The following is a 16942-nucleotide window of genomic DNA, read 5'->3' as shown; positions in this document are numbered from 1 at the left end:
AATTATGGTACCAGGAGCAGAGTTATGGGCCGATGGGAACAGTAATTATGGTACCAGGAGCAGAGTTATGGGCCGATGGGAACAGTAATTATGGGACCAGGAGCAGAGTTATGGGCCGATGGGAACAGTAACTATGGGACCAGGAACAGAGTTATGGGCCGATGGGACCAGGAACAGAGTTATGGGCCGATGGGAACAGTAACTATGGGACCAGGAACAGAGTTATGGGCTGATGGGACCAGGAACAGAGTTATGGGCTGATGGGAACAGTAACTATGGTACCAGGAACAGAGTTATGGGCTGATGGGACCAGGAACAGAGTTATGGGCCGATGGGAACAGTAACTATGGTACCAGGAAAGAGTTATGGGCCGATGGGAACAGTAACTATGGTACCAGGAACAGAGTTATGGGCCGATGGGAACAGTAACTATGGTACCAGGAACAGAGTTATGGGCCGATGGGAACAGTAACTATGGTACCAGGAACAGAGTTATGGGCCGATGGGAACAGTAACTATGGTACCAGGAACAGAGTTATGGGCTGATGGGACCAGGAACAGAGTTATGGGCCGATGGGAACAGGAGCAGAGTTATGGGCTGATGGGAACAGTAACTATGGTACCAGGAACAGAGTTATGGGCTGATGGGACCAGGAACAGAGTTATGGGCCGATGGGAACAGTAACTATGGTACCAGGAACAGAGTTATGGGCCAATGGGAACAGTAATTATGGTACCAGGAACAGAGTTATGGGCCGATGGGATCAGTAATTACACACCACACTCCCTTCCTTGACAGGCTTTTTGTTGAGATGTTCGACGATGCCATAGATGCAGAGCGGCCCGGCGAAGCCCAGCAGATCCGCCAGGTAACGGAAGGTACTGCTGAGGAGGATGGGTCGGCCAAACGCCCGGTACATAGAACGCCAGATGGATGGAGCCTTCTCTGGGTCCTCGGCATTCTGCTAGGAGGGGGAGGGGACAGGGATGGAAGGGTTACAATTACACAGGAGAGTTCCACTACAATGAACCTTCATCTCAAGTGAAGATGAGATGTGAAGATGAGACGACCTGATTACAGAGTCTGGTTCGCCAGACTACATTCTTTATTTATTTTACCTTTATTTAACTAGGCAAGTCAGTTAAGAACAAATTCTTATTTTCAATGACGGCCTAGGAACAGTGGGTTAACTGCCTCGTTCAGGGGCAGAATGACAGATTTGTACCTTGTCAGCTCGGGGATTCAAACTTGCAACCATTTCGTTTACTAGCCCAACTCTCTAACCACTAGGCTACCCTGCCGCCCCAATTGCCGCCCCAATTATAATGGACAGTCTTTAGAGATATATTCAAACCTTTCCTGGGCTTGACATGTGTATAGGATACAAGTGTAATATATCTAACACACAGAGTTTTAACTGTAGAGAATCTGATCAGAATGTTCTAATTAAATTAAAGCAGGGATCCATTGAATGGTATGTCACTGTACTGGGGATCCATTGAATGGTATGTCACTGCACTGGGGATCCATTGAATGGTATGTCACTGCACTGGGGATCCATTGAATGGTATGTCACTGCACTGGGGATCCATTGAATGGTATGTCACTGCACTGGGGATCCATTGAATGCTATGTCACTGCACTGGGGATCCATTGAATGGTATGTCACTGCACTGGGGATCCATTGAATGGTATGTCACTGCACTGGGGATCCATTGAATGGTATGTCACTGCACTGGGGATCCATTGAATGGTATGTCACTGCACTGGGGATCCATTGAATGGTATGTCACTGTCAGAAGCAGAATATAAAACTCTGTCACTCCCTCCTCCACTCACCCTCTGATCCTCGTAGGCGTCTTTGAGCTTCAGGTAGTTGGTGAGGGCTCTCATGGCGATGGGGAGTTTGCCAATCTTCTTCAGCTCAATGGGTCTTTTATGGGCTCCTGTGATCAAGCCATCAATCCATCCAAATAATTGTACATCAATCAAAGTCATTTTAACATCAGCAGCTGTCACAAAGTACTTTACAGACACCCAGCCTAAACCCCAAGGACCAATCAATGTGCTTTTAACATCAGCAGCTGTCACAAAGTACTTAACAGACACCCAGCCTAAACCCCAAGGACCAATCAATGTGCTTTTAACATCAGCAGCTGTCACAAAGTACTTTACAGACACCCAGCCTAAACCCCAAGGACCAATCAATGTGCTTTTAACATCAGCAGCTGTCACAAAGTACTTAACAGACACCCAGCCTAAACCCCAAGGACCAATCAATGTGCTTTTAACATCAGCAGCTGTCACAAAGTACTTTAACAGACACCCAGCCTAAACCCCAAGGACCAATCAATGTGCTTTTAACATCAGCAGCTGTCACAAAGTACTTTACAGACACCCAGCCTAAACCCCAAGGACCAATCAATGTGCTTTTAACATCAGCAGCTGTCACAAAGTACTTTACAGACACCCAGCCTAAACCCCAAGGACCAATCAATGTGCTTTTAACATCAGCAGCTGTCACAAAGTACTTTACAGACACCCAGCCTAAACCCCAAGGACCAATCAATGTGCTTTAAACATCAGCAGCTGTCACAAAGTACCTTACAGACACCCAGCCTAAACCCCAAGGACCAATCAATGTGCTTTAAACATCAGCAGCTGTCACAAAGTACCTTACAGACACCCAGCCTAAACCCCAAGGACCAATCAATGTGCTTTTAACATCAGCAGCTGTCACAAAGTACCTTACAGACACCCAGCCTAAACCCCAAAGAGCAATCAATGTGCTTTAAACATCAGCAGCTGTCACAAAGTACTTTACAGACACCCAGCCTAAACCCCAAGGAGCAATCAATGCAGAAGTGGAAGAACAGAGGCCAGGAAAAACACCTGGAAGGAAGGAACCTAGGAAACGAACCTATAATCAGGGGGTTCATCCACCAGTATGTGGCCTTGGAGAGGAGGTTGACGAAGGGCTGGAGGAACCTCACTCCCAGGTCCTGAAGGTCCTCTGGAGGCTTCACCTTCTGGGGGTTGGCGAAGAACACGTACCTCTGCACGGACACCAGGACACAAAGACAGAGACAGACACACACACACCAGGTAAAAAGCCAACAGGAGCTGAAATAAAGACCATGCATCTGCTATCAGATCACATCAGTACACCACATCACATCATCCTCTCCCTTCTTGTCTTTATATAGAACCTCTATGACCCCTGACCCAGGAAGCAGTCAGTCCACCAGTGTTCTAACTCACCCTGACCCTGATGACGTTGATCTCTACAGCCATGAGGAGCCCGTACAGAACGACCAGCAAGGCTGTGATACAGAACCTCAGGTGCAGCACTCCAACACCGTACTCTGCAAACTTCCACAGCTTGATGGACTTGGTGATGAACGCCAGAACCCAGTAGATAAACAGAGCTGAGGAAGGAGGAGCTTGGTCACTTCGTGCACTACTTTCCCCAGAGATGTATTACAAGTATACTTTATGATGTACAGCAGAATGGTTCATGTGTAGCGAACTGTGTTTGGGCCATCTGCCATAGCCTCTAAACTACTACACCAAAGGGAGGCTGATTCAGCGCTGCTCAAACACTAACTGTTCATTTGGAGTAATGAATGCACTGATGGTATCATTTTGACTCACCCAGCAGTAGTTTGGGGAAGTTGGAGGTTTCTATGTTGTGGTAGTACACCACAGATGTAGTGGCTGCTATGAAACCCATAAACGCTGGCATAAAGAGGTGGAGGTGATTGGTGTCCATCTGTCTGAAAGGATGGAGAGACAGGAGGTTGCATCAATACTCAAAGAAACAAAGTCGGTTTGTTATGCCATGTATCTCTGCTTTATAGGTTGACGTTGTATTCAGTCTCATACAGTTAACCCAGTGGCATTCAAACTTTTTCGCCAGGATTTCTGGGGACCCCATTTTTCGCAATAATTGATCACAAATCTAATGGCACAAGCTTAAAATCAGTACATTTCTATTTTTTACATCAACAAACAACCTTTTTTTCAAATGAAAAGAAACCAATAAATACATTTACTCAATACAATTTTATTTTTCAAATTATCCTTCTCAAAAACACTTGTATATTGTACCATACAATAATCTGTACACTTCATTTTTTGTCCCCCCCCCCTCACAAAATTGAAATATATTTTTATCAAATGTTGGGCGACACTGAAGCTGTTCATGGAAGGAAGCTGCTAGCTTCAGCCACTAAATAAGCAGGTGGTGCAATCAACAGGTTTTGATGCAGGGTTTGTGGTGCATCAGACGATGGCTCCGATCATAGCTTTGTGTTACTGCAGCATTGTGGAGGATCTTATTGGTTGCAGTCTGGGTGAACTGGAGAGTGGGGTTATTTTGAGGGACAGTGGTTTCATTTTTCTATAAACATTGGTCTGGAGGGAAGCAAGGAAATTCAATAGTTCACTGCACCTGAAACTTGGGAGTCATTCGTTTTAGGACACAACAATGACAGAGAGGAATAGCACTTCTTCTGTAATCTCAGCAACGCAGAACACAATCTCATGTGAACACTGGCTTCTGACCAGCTACTAATGTTTCCTCTTCCACAGTACACTACCTCTTTGGTAACAGGAAGTCGTTTTAGGGGGTTTCTTACTTGTTGGAGACGATTCCCTCAGCGATCTCACAGACGTGGACAAACAGCAGAGTGAATGTGAGGATCCAGCGCAGGTTGTGTCCAGGGAAGTGGAGCCAGGTGTTATGGTGGATCTGAACCTTAGAGCTCTGACTGCCCCAGCCTAGGGGGAGGGAAGTGGAGCCAGGTGTTATGGTGGATCTGAACCTTAGAGCTCTGACTGCCCCAGCCTAGGGGGAGGGAAGTGGAGCCAGGTGTTATGGTGGATCTGAACCTTAGAGCTCTGACTGCCCCAGCCTAGGGGGAGGGAAGTGGAGCCAGGTGTTATGGTGGATCTGAACCTTAGAGCTCTGACTGCCCCAGCCTAGGGGGAGGGAAGTGGAGCCAGGTGTTATGGTGGATCTGAACCTTAGAGCTCTGACTGCCCCAGCCTAGGGGGAGGGAAGTGGAGCCAGGTGTTATGGTGGATCTGAACCTTAGAGCTCTGACTGCCCCAGCCTAGGGGGAGGGAAGTGGAGCCAGGTGTTATGGTGGATCTGAACCTTAGAGCTCTGACTGCCCCAGCCTAGGGGGAGGGAAGTGGAGCCAGGTGTTATGGTGGATCTGAACCTTAGAGCTCTGACTGCCCCAGCCTAGGGGGAGGGAAGTGGAGCCAGGTGTTATGGTGGATCTGAACCTTAGAGCTCTGACTGCCCCAGCCTAGGGGGAGGAAGTGGAGCCAGGTGTTATGGTGGATCTGAACCTTAGAGACCAGCCTAGGAGAACACACACACTCGGATAAACAGGAACATAAGCACACACGCCTAAGAACGCATGCACGAACATGCAAACACACTGGGTTGGGCAGTAACGTAATCCACAAATAATCCAAGTAATGACGTTACTCATTTAGAGTAATCCAAAGGATTACATTAATGATAACTTTATTTGTCATGTAATCTGTAATCAGTAACAGAAGAAGTACACAGATAAACACAGCAGTTCATTCTAAAGCAATCTGCATTATCAAGGTTTTCCTGCCAAACAATGAAAGTCATGGATATTCTGGGTGACTCTTGGATAATGCAGGCAACTTTGGCAAGTGCACTCAATGGTCAACTGTTTGTAAACCTTTAAGTTTAATGGTCAACTGTTTGTTTAAGTTTAATGGTCAACTGTTTGTAAACCTTTAAGTTTAATGGTCAACTGTTTGTAAACCTATAAGGCTAATCGTCAACTTTAACTGTTTGTAAACGTTACTATTTTTGTAAACATCTAAGACCAATGGTGAACTTTAACTGTTTGTAAACCTATAAGACCAATGGTCAACTTCAACTGTTTGTACATCTTTAAATCTAAAGGTCAAAGCAAACACTCAGAACATACAGTAACACAGAAACAGTGTCTCCATAAACACTCAGAACATACAGTAACACAGAAACAGTGTCTCCATAAACACTCAGAACATACAGTAACACAGAAACAGTGTCTCCATAAACACTCAGAACATACAGTAACACAGAAACAGTGTCTCCATAAACACTCAGAACATACAGTAACACAGAAACAGTGTCTCCATAAACACTCAGAACATACAGTAACACAGAAACAGTCTCCATAAACACTCAGAACATACAGTAACACAGAAACAGTGTCTCCATAAACACTCAGAACATACAGTAACACAGAAACAGTGTCTCTATAAACACTCAGAACATACAGTAACACAGAAACAGTGTCTCCATAAACACTCAGAACAGTAACACAGAAACAGTAACACAGAAAACAGTAACACAGAAACTCCATAAACACTCAGAACATACAGTAACACAGAAACAGTCTCCATAAACACTCAGAACATACAGTAACACAGAAACAGTGTCTCTATAAACACTCAGAACATACAGTAACACAGAAACAGTGTCTCTATAAACACTCAGAACATACAGTAACACAGAAACAGTGTCTCCATAAACACTCAGAACATACAGTAACACAGAAACAGTCTCCATAAACACTCAGAACATACAGTAACACAGAAACAGTCTCCATAAACACTCAGAACATACAGTAACACAGAAACAGTGTCTCCATAAACACTCAGAACATACAGTAACACAGAAACAGTGTCTCTATAAACACTCAGAACATACAGTAACACAGAAACAGTCTCCATAAACACTCAGAACATACAGTAACACAGAAACAGTGTCTCCATAAACACTCAGAACATACAGTAACACAGAAACAGTGTCTCTATAAACACTCAGAACATACAGTAACACAGAAACAGTGTCTCCATAAACACTCAGAACATACAGTAACACAGAAACAGTCTCCATAAACACTCAGAACATACAGTAACACAGAAACAGTGTCTCCATAAACACTCAGAACATACAGTAACACAGAAACAGTGTCTCCATAAACACTCAGAACATACAGTAACACAGAAACAGTGTCTCCATAAATAAACACTCAGAACATACAGTAACACAGAAACAGTCTCCATAAACACTCAGAACATACAGTAACACAGAAACAGTGTCTCCATAAACACTCAGAACATACAGTAACACAGAAACAGTGTCTCCATAAACACTCAGAACATACAGTAACACAGAAACAGTGTCTCCATAAACACTCAGAACATACAGTAACACAGAAACAGTCTCCATAAACACTCAGAACATACAGTAACACAGAAACAGTCTCCATAAACACTCAGAACATACAGTAACACAGAAACAGTGTCTCCATAAACACTCAGAACATACAGTAACACAGAAACAGTCTCCATAAACACTCAGAACATACAGTAACACAGAAACAGTGTCTCCATAAACACTCAGAACATACAGTAACACAGAAACAGTCTCCATAAACACTCAGAACATACAGTAACACAGAAACAGTGTCTCCATAAACACTCAGAACATACAGTAACAACAGTGTCTCTATAAACACAGAAACAGTCTCCATAAACACTCAGAACATACAGTAACACAGAAACAGTCTCCATAAACACTCAGAACATACAGTAACACAGAAACAGTGTCTCCATAAACACTCAGAACATACAGTAACACAGAAACAGTCTCCATAAACACTCAGAACATACAGTAACACAGAAACAGTCTCCATAAACACTCAGAACATACAGTAACACAGAAACAGTGTCTCTATAAACACTCAGAACATACAGTAACACAGAAACAGTCTCCATAAACACTCAGAACATACAGTAACACAGAAACAGTCTCCATAAACACTCAGAACATACAGTAACACAGAAACAGTCTCCATAAACACTCAGAACATACAGTAACACAGAAACAGTGTCTCCATAAACACTCAGAACATACAGTAACACAGAAACAGTGTCTCCATAAACACTCAGAACATACAGTAACACAGAAACAGTGTCTCCATAAACACTCAGAACATACAGTAACACAGAAACAGTGTCTCCATAAACACTCAGAAACACAGTAACACAGAAACAGTCTCCATAAACACTCAGAACATACAGTAACACAGAAACAGTGTCTCCATAAACACTCAGAACATACAGTAACACAGAAACAGTCTCCATAAACACTCAGAACATACAGTAACACAGAAACAGTGTCTCTATAAACACTCAGAACATACAGTAACACAGAAACAGTCTCCATAAACACTCAGAACATACAGTAACACAGAAACAGTGTCTCCATAAACACTAAACACTCAGAACATACAGTAACACAGAAACAGTGTCTCTATAAACACTCAGAACATACAGTAACACAGAAACAGTGTCTCTATAAACACTCAGAACATACAGTAACACAGAAACAGTGTCTCCATAAACACTCAGAACATACAGTAACACAGAAACAGTGTCTCCATAAACACTCAGAACATACAGTAACACAGAAACAGTCTCCATAAACACTCAGAACATACAGTAACACAGAAACAGTCTCCATAAACACTCAGAACATACAGTAACACAGAAACAGTGTCTCCATAAACACTCAGAACATACAGTAACACAGAAACAGTCTCCATAAACACTCAGAACATACAGTAACACAGAAACAGTGTCTCCATAAACACTCAGAACATACAGTAACACAGAAACAGTGTCTCCATAAACACTCAGAACATACAGTAACACAGAAACAGTGTCTCCATAAACACTCAGAACATACAGTAACACAGAAACAGTGTCTCCATAAACACTCAGAACATACAGTAACACAGAAACAGTGTCTCCATAAACACTCAGAACATACAGTAACACAGAAACAGTGTCTCCATAAACACTCAGAACATACAGTAACACAGAAACAGTGTCTCCATAAACACTCAGAACATACAGTAACACAGAAACAGTGTCTCCATAAACACTCAGAACATACAGTAACACAGAAACAGTCTCCATAAACACTCAGAACATACAGTAACACAGAAACAGTCTCCATAAACACTCAGAACATACAGTAACACAGAAACAGTGTCTCCATAAACACTCAGAACATACAGTAACACAGAAACAGTCTCCATAAACACTCAGAACATACAGTAACACAGAAACAGTGTCTCCATAAACACTCAGAACATACAGTAACACAGAAACAGTCTCCATAAACACTCAGAACATACAGTAACACAGAAACAGTGTCTCCATAAACACTCAGAACATACAGTAACACAGAAACAGTGTCTCCATAAACACTCAGAACATACAGTAACACAGAAACAGTGTCTCCATAAACACTCAGAACATACAGTAACACAGAAACAGTGTCTCCATAAACACTCAGAACATACAGTAACACAGAAACAGTGTCTCCATAAACACTCAGAACATACAGTAACACAGAAACAGTGTCTCCATAAACACTCAGAACATACAGTAACACAGAAACAGTGTCTCCATAAACACTCAGAACATACAGTAACACAGAAACAGTGTCTCCATAAACACTCAGAACATACAGTAACACAGAAACAGTGTCTCCATAAACACTCAGAACATACAGTAACACAGAAACAGTCTCCATAAACACTCAGAACATACAGTAACACAGAAACAGTCTCCATAAACACTCAGAACATACAGTAACACAGAGACAGTCTCCATAAACACTCAGGTAGTGAGGTCTGCACAACGCATCACCGGGGGCAAACTACCTGCCCTCCAGGACACCTACAGCACCCGATGTCACAGGAAGGCCATAAAGATTATCAAGGAAAACAACCACCCGAGCCACTGCCTGTTCACCCCGCTATCATCTAGAAGGCAAGGTCAGTACAGGTGCATCAAAGCAGGGACCAAGAGACTGAAAAACAGCTTCTATCTCAAGGCCATCAGACTGTTAAACAGCCACCACTAACATTGAGTGGCTGCTGCCAACATACTGACTCATCTCTAGCCACTCTAATAATTAAGAATTGGATATAATAAATATATCACTAGTCATTTTAAACAATACCACTTTCTATAATGTTTACATACCCTACATTACTCATCTCATATGTATATACTGTACTCTATACCATCTACTGCATCTTGCCTATGCCGCTCGGCCATCGCCCATCCATATATATATATGCACATATTCTTATTCATTCCTTTACACTTGTGTGTATAAGGTAGTTATTAGGTTAGATTACTTGTTAGATATTACTGCATGGTGGGAGCTAGAAGCACAAGCATTTCTCTACACTCACATTAACATCTGCTCACCATGTGTATGTGACCAATACAATTTGATTTGATTTGATTTGAAATGAAAAACACACACACAAAGATTTGACCAGGAAGCATCAGTTAATGTTTTCCTCAGGGACTGGGCTGCTAGTCAGAGCCATTCCCATTAAGCAGATGAGCAACAGACACACCCAGTCAGTTTCCCCAGAGTAGGCCTTCTAGAACAACACAACAATAGATTGTTATCAATAAACGTTGGGTTAAGGGGCAGAACGTTGGATTTGTCTGCTGGGGGGCAGGGAGGCCCCCACTCCGCTAAAACCATTGACAACTGCGTGCCATTTTCAAGGAGTTGCCAACTAAATGTTACCAACTAAATTTGGTTGTAATAGGATCACCTATTAATTTTAGATTATTCCACGCAAAGAAAATGTGCACATTTAGCTCCATATTATAGTGACACAGCCAGTAACTGCATGCTTTTCACCATCAGTAAACATAGTTCATGTCATTTCAGATAGGCTACAGTACAGGAGGGTAGCATATTGATTCGGCATGTAGCTAACTAGCTAAGGAAGCAACGTGTGTTTTTTTAGCTTGCTTCATCAGAGAAGACTTTTGGAAAGAGCTTGAAATCAGCTAGTAGCCTATATTTTGAGTCTAAAATCGTCCTGGTGAATTTGTCTCCTCGCTACTTCTGGCAAGCAAATCAAACAATATTTAGAGATAATGACCTAGCTAATTTATCCACGTAAAGTTAGCTGTTAGCTGTTAGCTAGCCAAATTGATGTGATTGTGAAAATTACATGATAAGAGAGTGATGCTGAGAGTCAGATGTTTCACTTTAAAATGTATGTCAAACAGAAAACAATGATTGCCAAGTTGAACAAACCAGACCCTTATATGCACGAGGACGACTTATAACAACTTCCACTGAACATGTTAAAAGAACCCATTTACACCAGTGCAGATACAACGTTTGGTAACAGAATAATGGTGTGTGCTGTCGGTGCCGTCATTCTGTTACCACATTTTGCATCTGACCTGTTCTTCAAGAAAATGTGTTTTTCTATATTTTCTCACAGTCCCACAACAACTCAGAGACCACGATCCCACAGTCCCACAGTCCTCCTGCTCAGTTAGATAAAGTCTGGGCCAGAGCCAGGAGTCTAACCAGCTGTTCTGTGGTCTGGGGAAAGCTGTTTTATGTTGACTGGGGAGAATGAGACTGACAGCCAGCAGATCAATGAAGAACACATTTTTTTATTTAACTAGGGAAGTCAGTTTCAGAACAAATTCTTATTTTCAATGACTGCCTAGGAACAGTGGGTTAACTGCCTTGTTCAGCGGCAGAACGACAGATTTTTACATTGTCAGCTCGAGGAATCGATCTAGCAACTTTTCGGTTGCTAGTCCAACGCTCTAATCACCAGGCTACCTGCCGCCCCACATACAGACCAGTGCTGAATGTCCGACACAAGATCAATCATAGGGCTTTACACAGAGTTTCCTATCTTCTACACAGGACTGTGAGTCTGTAACAGTGGAATTGATTAAACCCAGTTGTGGTCAGTAGGCGTTATGATGCTTCAAGGCTTTATATGAACGGTGTGACTGAAAGCTCAGAAAGAATAAAAAGTAGCTTGTATACAGTGCAGCATCTTAATACTGCTTTCTGTTGGTGAAGCAGGTGTGGGGGATGACAGTAGCTTGTATACAGTGCAGCATCTTAATACTGCTTTCTGTTGGTGAAGCAGGTGTGGGGGATGACAGTAGCTTGTATACAGTGCAGCATCTTAATACTGCTTTCTGTTGGTGAAGCATGTGTGGGGGATGACAGTAGCTTGTATACAGTGCAGCATCTTAATACTGCTTTCTGTTGGTGAAGCATGTGTGGGGGATGACAGTAGCTTGTATACAGTGCAGCATCTTAATACTGCTTTCTGTTGGTGAAGCATGTGTGGGGGATGACAGTAGCTTGTATACAGTGCAGCATCTTAATACTGCTTTCTGTTGGTGAAGCAGGTGTGGGGGATGACAGTAGCTTGTATACAGTGCAGCATCTTAATACTGCTTTCTGTTGGTGAAGCAGGTGTGGGGGATGACAGTAGCTTGTATACAGTGCAGCATCTTAATACTGCTTTCTGTTGGTGAAGCAGGTGTGGGGGATGACAGTAGCTTGTATACAGTGCAGCATCTTAATACTGCTTTCTGTTGGTGAAGCAGGTGTGGGGGATGACAGTAGCTTGTATACAGTGCAGCATCTTAATACTGATTTCTGTTGTTGAAGCAGGTGTGGGGGATGACAGTAGCTTGTATACAGTGCAGCATCTTAATACTGCTTTCTGTTGGTGAAGCAGGTGTGGGGGATGACAGTAGCTTGTATACAGTGCAGCATCTTAATACTGATTTCTGTTGTTGAAGCAGGTGTGGGGGATGACAGTAGCTTGTATACAGTGCAGCATCTTAATAGTGTTTTCTGTTGTTGAAGCAGGTGTGGGGGATGAAACGATTGTTACCAAAGGCATCCTTGAATCATGTTGCTTTGGGATTGTCACGAACACACCCACATTAACACCCACACAAACACAAACACAGACCATCAGAGCTAAAGCAATTATGTCCCTTTCTGATCCCATTGTGTCCCCTTCTGAGCCTGTTCTGTCCCCTTCTGAACCTGTTCTGTCCCCTTCTGATTCTATTCTGTCCCCTTCTAAGCCTGTTCTGTCCCCTTCTAAGCCTGTTCTGTCCCCTTCTGAGCCTGTTCTGTCCCCTTCTGATTCTATTCTGTCCCCTTCTAAGCCTGTTCTGTCCCCTTCTGACCCTATTCTGTCCCTTTTTGAGACAGTTTTGTTCCCCTCTGGTCCAATTCTGTCCCTGTTTCTTTTAAACCTTTTTCTGTGGGATCTCTAGGATTAATGGTTGTCACATGTGCACACACACACACACACACACACACACACACACGCACACACACACACACACACGCACACACACCATGAAGGCAAAGGACTATGCATGGTCCACGTACCAATGAAGAGGATAGGGAAGGTGATGAAGAGCAGGAAGACGTGAGGGACCAGGTTGAGGGCGTCCACGAAGCAGCCATTGTTCAACATCCCCGTATCCACACTGTAGGCATTCTTGGTCACATTGTTGCCACAGAACGACAGGCCAGCCATGCCACCTTATTGGTCCAGAGAAGCCTGGGGGGAGGATCCAAGCCGCAAAACTGTCAATCAAGTCAAGAGCACCAGCTAGTCTAGTGGTTGGACAATGGAGAGGTAAACAATGAAAGTGGTCTAGTCGTAATGCTCTTTTAAAGGTGAATCAGCTTTTAAAAAACACAGGATACATTAGTAAGACTAAAGTGCTTTTATGATTCAAATAACATTAGCCAACGGATACGGTGCTTTCAATATAGAGACTCGTTATGTAGTGTTGTGGCGTCTCTCTTGTCTTTTGATGTGTGTTTTGTCCTATTTTTTTATATATATATTTTTTAAATCCCAGCCCCTGTCCCTGCAGGAGGTCTTTTGGTGTGCCGTCATTGTAAATAATAATGTATTCTTAACTGACTTGCCTAGTTAAATACAGGTTAAGTAAAACATTTCAAATGAACTCTGCTTAGAGAGTTTACATGGATCAATAATCATTAAAGGGAGGAATGACCCATACTATTTCCCAAGACTTGACTTTTTCTCATGCAATTTGTGTTAATGCCTGTCCTTGACAACAGAGACCTCACTAACCTCTGTTGACATGGTTGACAACACTGACACTAAGAGCAGTGCACTGTTATTCACCCGCCTACACCAATTCTTCAAGGCACAACACTGGCACCACAAGTCAAACTGGAATATCTTACTACACAAATATACCTTATTCTGTGTTTCAAGACATGAAATGATGGTACACCTTGATGAGGAATGATCTAGTCTGATGATAGAGAAGGTTGCAGTTTATTCTAGAGAAGCATCACTGACATCCAAGAACTGCTCATCTTATTCCTCCCCTTTCTAAATAAAAGTCCTGTTGGCTCTCAAAATAATGGAGTCAATCACATGAAATAATTAAACAAACAAATGTTACCAAACGATGTTAACATTCATAGGTTTCATATTTATATAGGGCTTTTATACCAAATGCTTTTTAGACAAGTAGTTGTCCAATTGAAGCTGGAAAGTCGTTTTCCGAATGTTATTCTGATAAGAACTCAACACCACTCACAAGAAGAGTCGTTTTCAGACCTCTCCTATGAGTTATATGACCCTGTAGCTGAACACATGGCACAACATTGCATATACGGCCATAATAGAATAATAATAGAGATCAATGTAGCTTACCTCAGAGAAGTGTCCTTATTGACGCGGTTTCATTCAGGTCGCCTGGTTTTTGGAGACAGTAACCACACAGCATAAATTGGAGGTGGTTATTTTTAGCCTTATAGCGCATCGGCTGGCCATACTGCTCCCTCCTATCGGATTTCAAAACTTGACCAAGTCTGGTGAGGCAAACTTCCCTTGCCGCTAGGTTCCAGCACCAACCATGTGGTGGGGTAAGGTACATGTTTAGGAATGGTAGACATACTGTAGCAGGCTACAACGTAAGGGTTCGGTTTTATAAAACAGATTCATATTTTTAAGAGGGTTCCATTTCTTAGGCAAAGGCTTCAGTAAATATTTATATATTTTTTTATGAACGCACAAACTGTATTCTGTGACTGAATATAAATATACGATTTGTCCCTATAGTTTATACTTGGAATTGACATGTCTCCTACAAGGACATGGGAGGACCTTGGATAGGCAAGTCTACAACTGACCTCTAGGCTACAATTCTATTGTTAGGCGCAATGAACCAGTAGCCTACAGATGTATGCGGTCAGCAGGTACAACGATGAATCAGACCTATATGTGAAGTAAGCACTTGCCATTGACCTTAGGCATGTGCAATTATTGTAGGCAAAAAAACTTCGTTTATTATACTAATCATTGTATCTTTTGGAACCGTTTCATATCTCGAGGTGCGCGGTTTAGATGACAAGGGGTACACATCATGTGACCTGACAATGTGTGAATATTATCATCAGACCGAGTCAAATGAAAGAAATATTAGGCTTTCTGAGACCATGTGTGCAGTTAGTAGGCTATCCGCATTACTTACCCCTATCTACGGCTCCGCTGTGTTCCGTCGGTTTTTTTAGACGCGTCCTGTTATGGGATGTCTTGTCTTGTCCGGTCATTGATTTTATCCTGGTGAGATTTGTGAAATGATGCAATGGAGGACGCTGCCGTTCTGAAGCGAATTCATTCATTCCATTAGAACTGCGCTCGCGCTGTCAGTAGCAGCGTCGTATGATTATTGCGTCCACTCCTACACGGTGGAAAGACGTGGCTTTCTGCAGAAATATCACTCAGACAGAGGAGTGAGTAATGACAATATCACGTTATTTAGGTCACCTAAAAAAAGGGGGGAGTTATCACTTAACGGTTGTGTTTTATTCCGCCGTTTTACCCAAATGATATAGGTAAACGTTTCAGACAGTTCTGTTCTCGTTAAGTTAAAATAAAACGTATATTGGTAAGAAATTATGGATGGATCACGTGCCCATTACGCCGACAGACAGAAAGCAACCAACATCAGCAAATATGATTTTAGGTCGTTGCATTATCAGTGTGACAATATGAAGATGTAAGCTACAGTGTTGAATTATATAATAGCCTACACAGGGACCATGTTTCCTCAACAAAGAAGGATTTCTCCTGATTAAGATGACTGATTGAGCAGACTATTTCTTGCTGACAACACTTGCTCGCTGTCTCCTGCATAGGCCTCTGGTTCGTGGCTATTCATTATTATGCCAGTTGCCGTGATCGGCCTTTCCATAGTGCTTCATTATAACAGTGTTATTAAATGATCATAGATGACCATGTCTTACCCTGGACACTGACAGTAATGAGTTATGACTCCTACCCTAATTAAACGGAAACCTGATTCTGACACAATATGAGTCGGTCATGGTTGCTCATGGTCACGTGGTGATGTAGTCCTGCGATCATCTTGGTCAAACGGTCAAGATGTTGGTTTCTCCAGCGGTAGACCAAGGAATGATTTCATTAGGGTATCTGTGGATCTCCCCCTATCTGCACCTGTAGCCAATGACATACCACTTTACTGACATCTGACTGAACCAAATAATACAACTACTGTACATAAACAGTCAATACATATTTCTGCAGTGGCAAGTGGAAGCATAATCAACCCTGTTACACACACACACACACACACACACACACACACACCATAACTCCCTTTACCCTCATGTAGGCTACTGACCCTCTGTACCCTCATGACTGAATCAGTACCAACCATCCTGCTGATCTCAGCCAAGGAAACACTGTTCCCTCTTTCTCTCTCACACACACACACACACACACACCACTTCAGTAGCCTGAGAACTCCATAAAACTCACACTCTGGGAACATGTTCTATTTTAGCTCCTCCTCTTAGCCCCCATGCCCGTAGTGTGTGTGTGTGTGTGTGTGTGTGTGTGACCCTCTGCCCTGTTTGTTTGAATGAAAGCTCCTCTGGTTTTTAAGGATGATTAAGAGATACACGTCTGCTGTATCTTGAAA

The 16942-nt window shown here is 42.7% G+C and overlaps 2 protein-coding genes across 3 annotated transcripts; both read right to left on the bottom strand.

Moving 5' to 3' along the window:
* Positions 1–764: 764 nt before the first annotated feature.
* LOC115115584 (ATP-binding cassette sub-family C member 9-like) lies at positions 765–4838 on the bottom strand (the record flags this gene model as incomplete). Its single annotated transcript, XM_065022091.1, has 6 exons — positions 765–965; positions 1841–1947; positions 2922–3057; positions 3263–3429; positions 3656–3777; positions 4642–4838. Coding segments are annotated over 6 exons (930 nt in total), but the record flags the coding sequence as incomplete, so codon positions are not given.
* On the bottom strand, positions 4793–15691 carry LOC135572757 (ATP-binding cassette sub-family C member 9-like). Of its 2 annotated transcripts, none has more exons than XM_065021192.1 (3): positions 15470–15691; positions 13335–13509; positions 4793–5319 (listed from the first exon to the last, which is right to left on the bottom strand). In XM_065021192.1, the coding sequence occupies exons 2-3, from the start codon at positions 13483–13485 to the stop codon at positions 5231–5233; spliced, it is 240 nt and encodes a 79-aa protein (XP_064877264.1). In that variant the 5' UTR covers positions 13486–13509; positions 15470–15691; the 3' UTR covers positions 4793–5230. The 2 variants fall into 2 exon arrangements, with proteins under 2 accessions (XP_064877264.1, XP_064877262.1); XM_065021190.1 differs by lacking the exon at positions 15470–15691 and adding an exon at positions 14650–14874.
* Between the last annotated feature and the right edge of the window lie 1251 nt (positions 15692–16942).

This window comes from Oncorhynchus nerka, linkage group LG8, assembly GCF_034236695.1.
Source record: "Oncorhynchus nerka isolate Pitt River linkage group LG8, Oner_Uvic_2.0, whole genome shotgun sequence".
NCBI classification, from domain to species: domain Eukaryota; kingdom Metazoa; phylum Chordata; class Actinopteri; order Salmoniformes; family Salmonidae; genus Oncorhynchus; species Oncorhynchus nerka.
The sequence above is the reverse complement of the archived record's forward strand: the minus strand, read 5'-3'. Positions and strand labels throughout refer to the sequence as shown.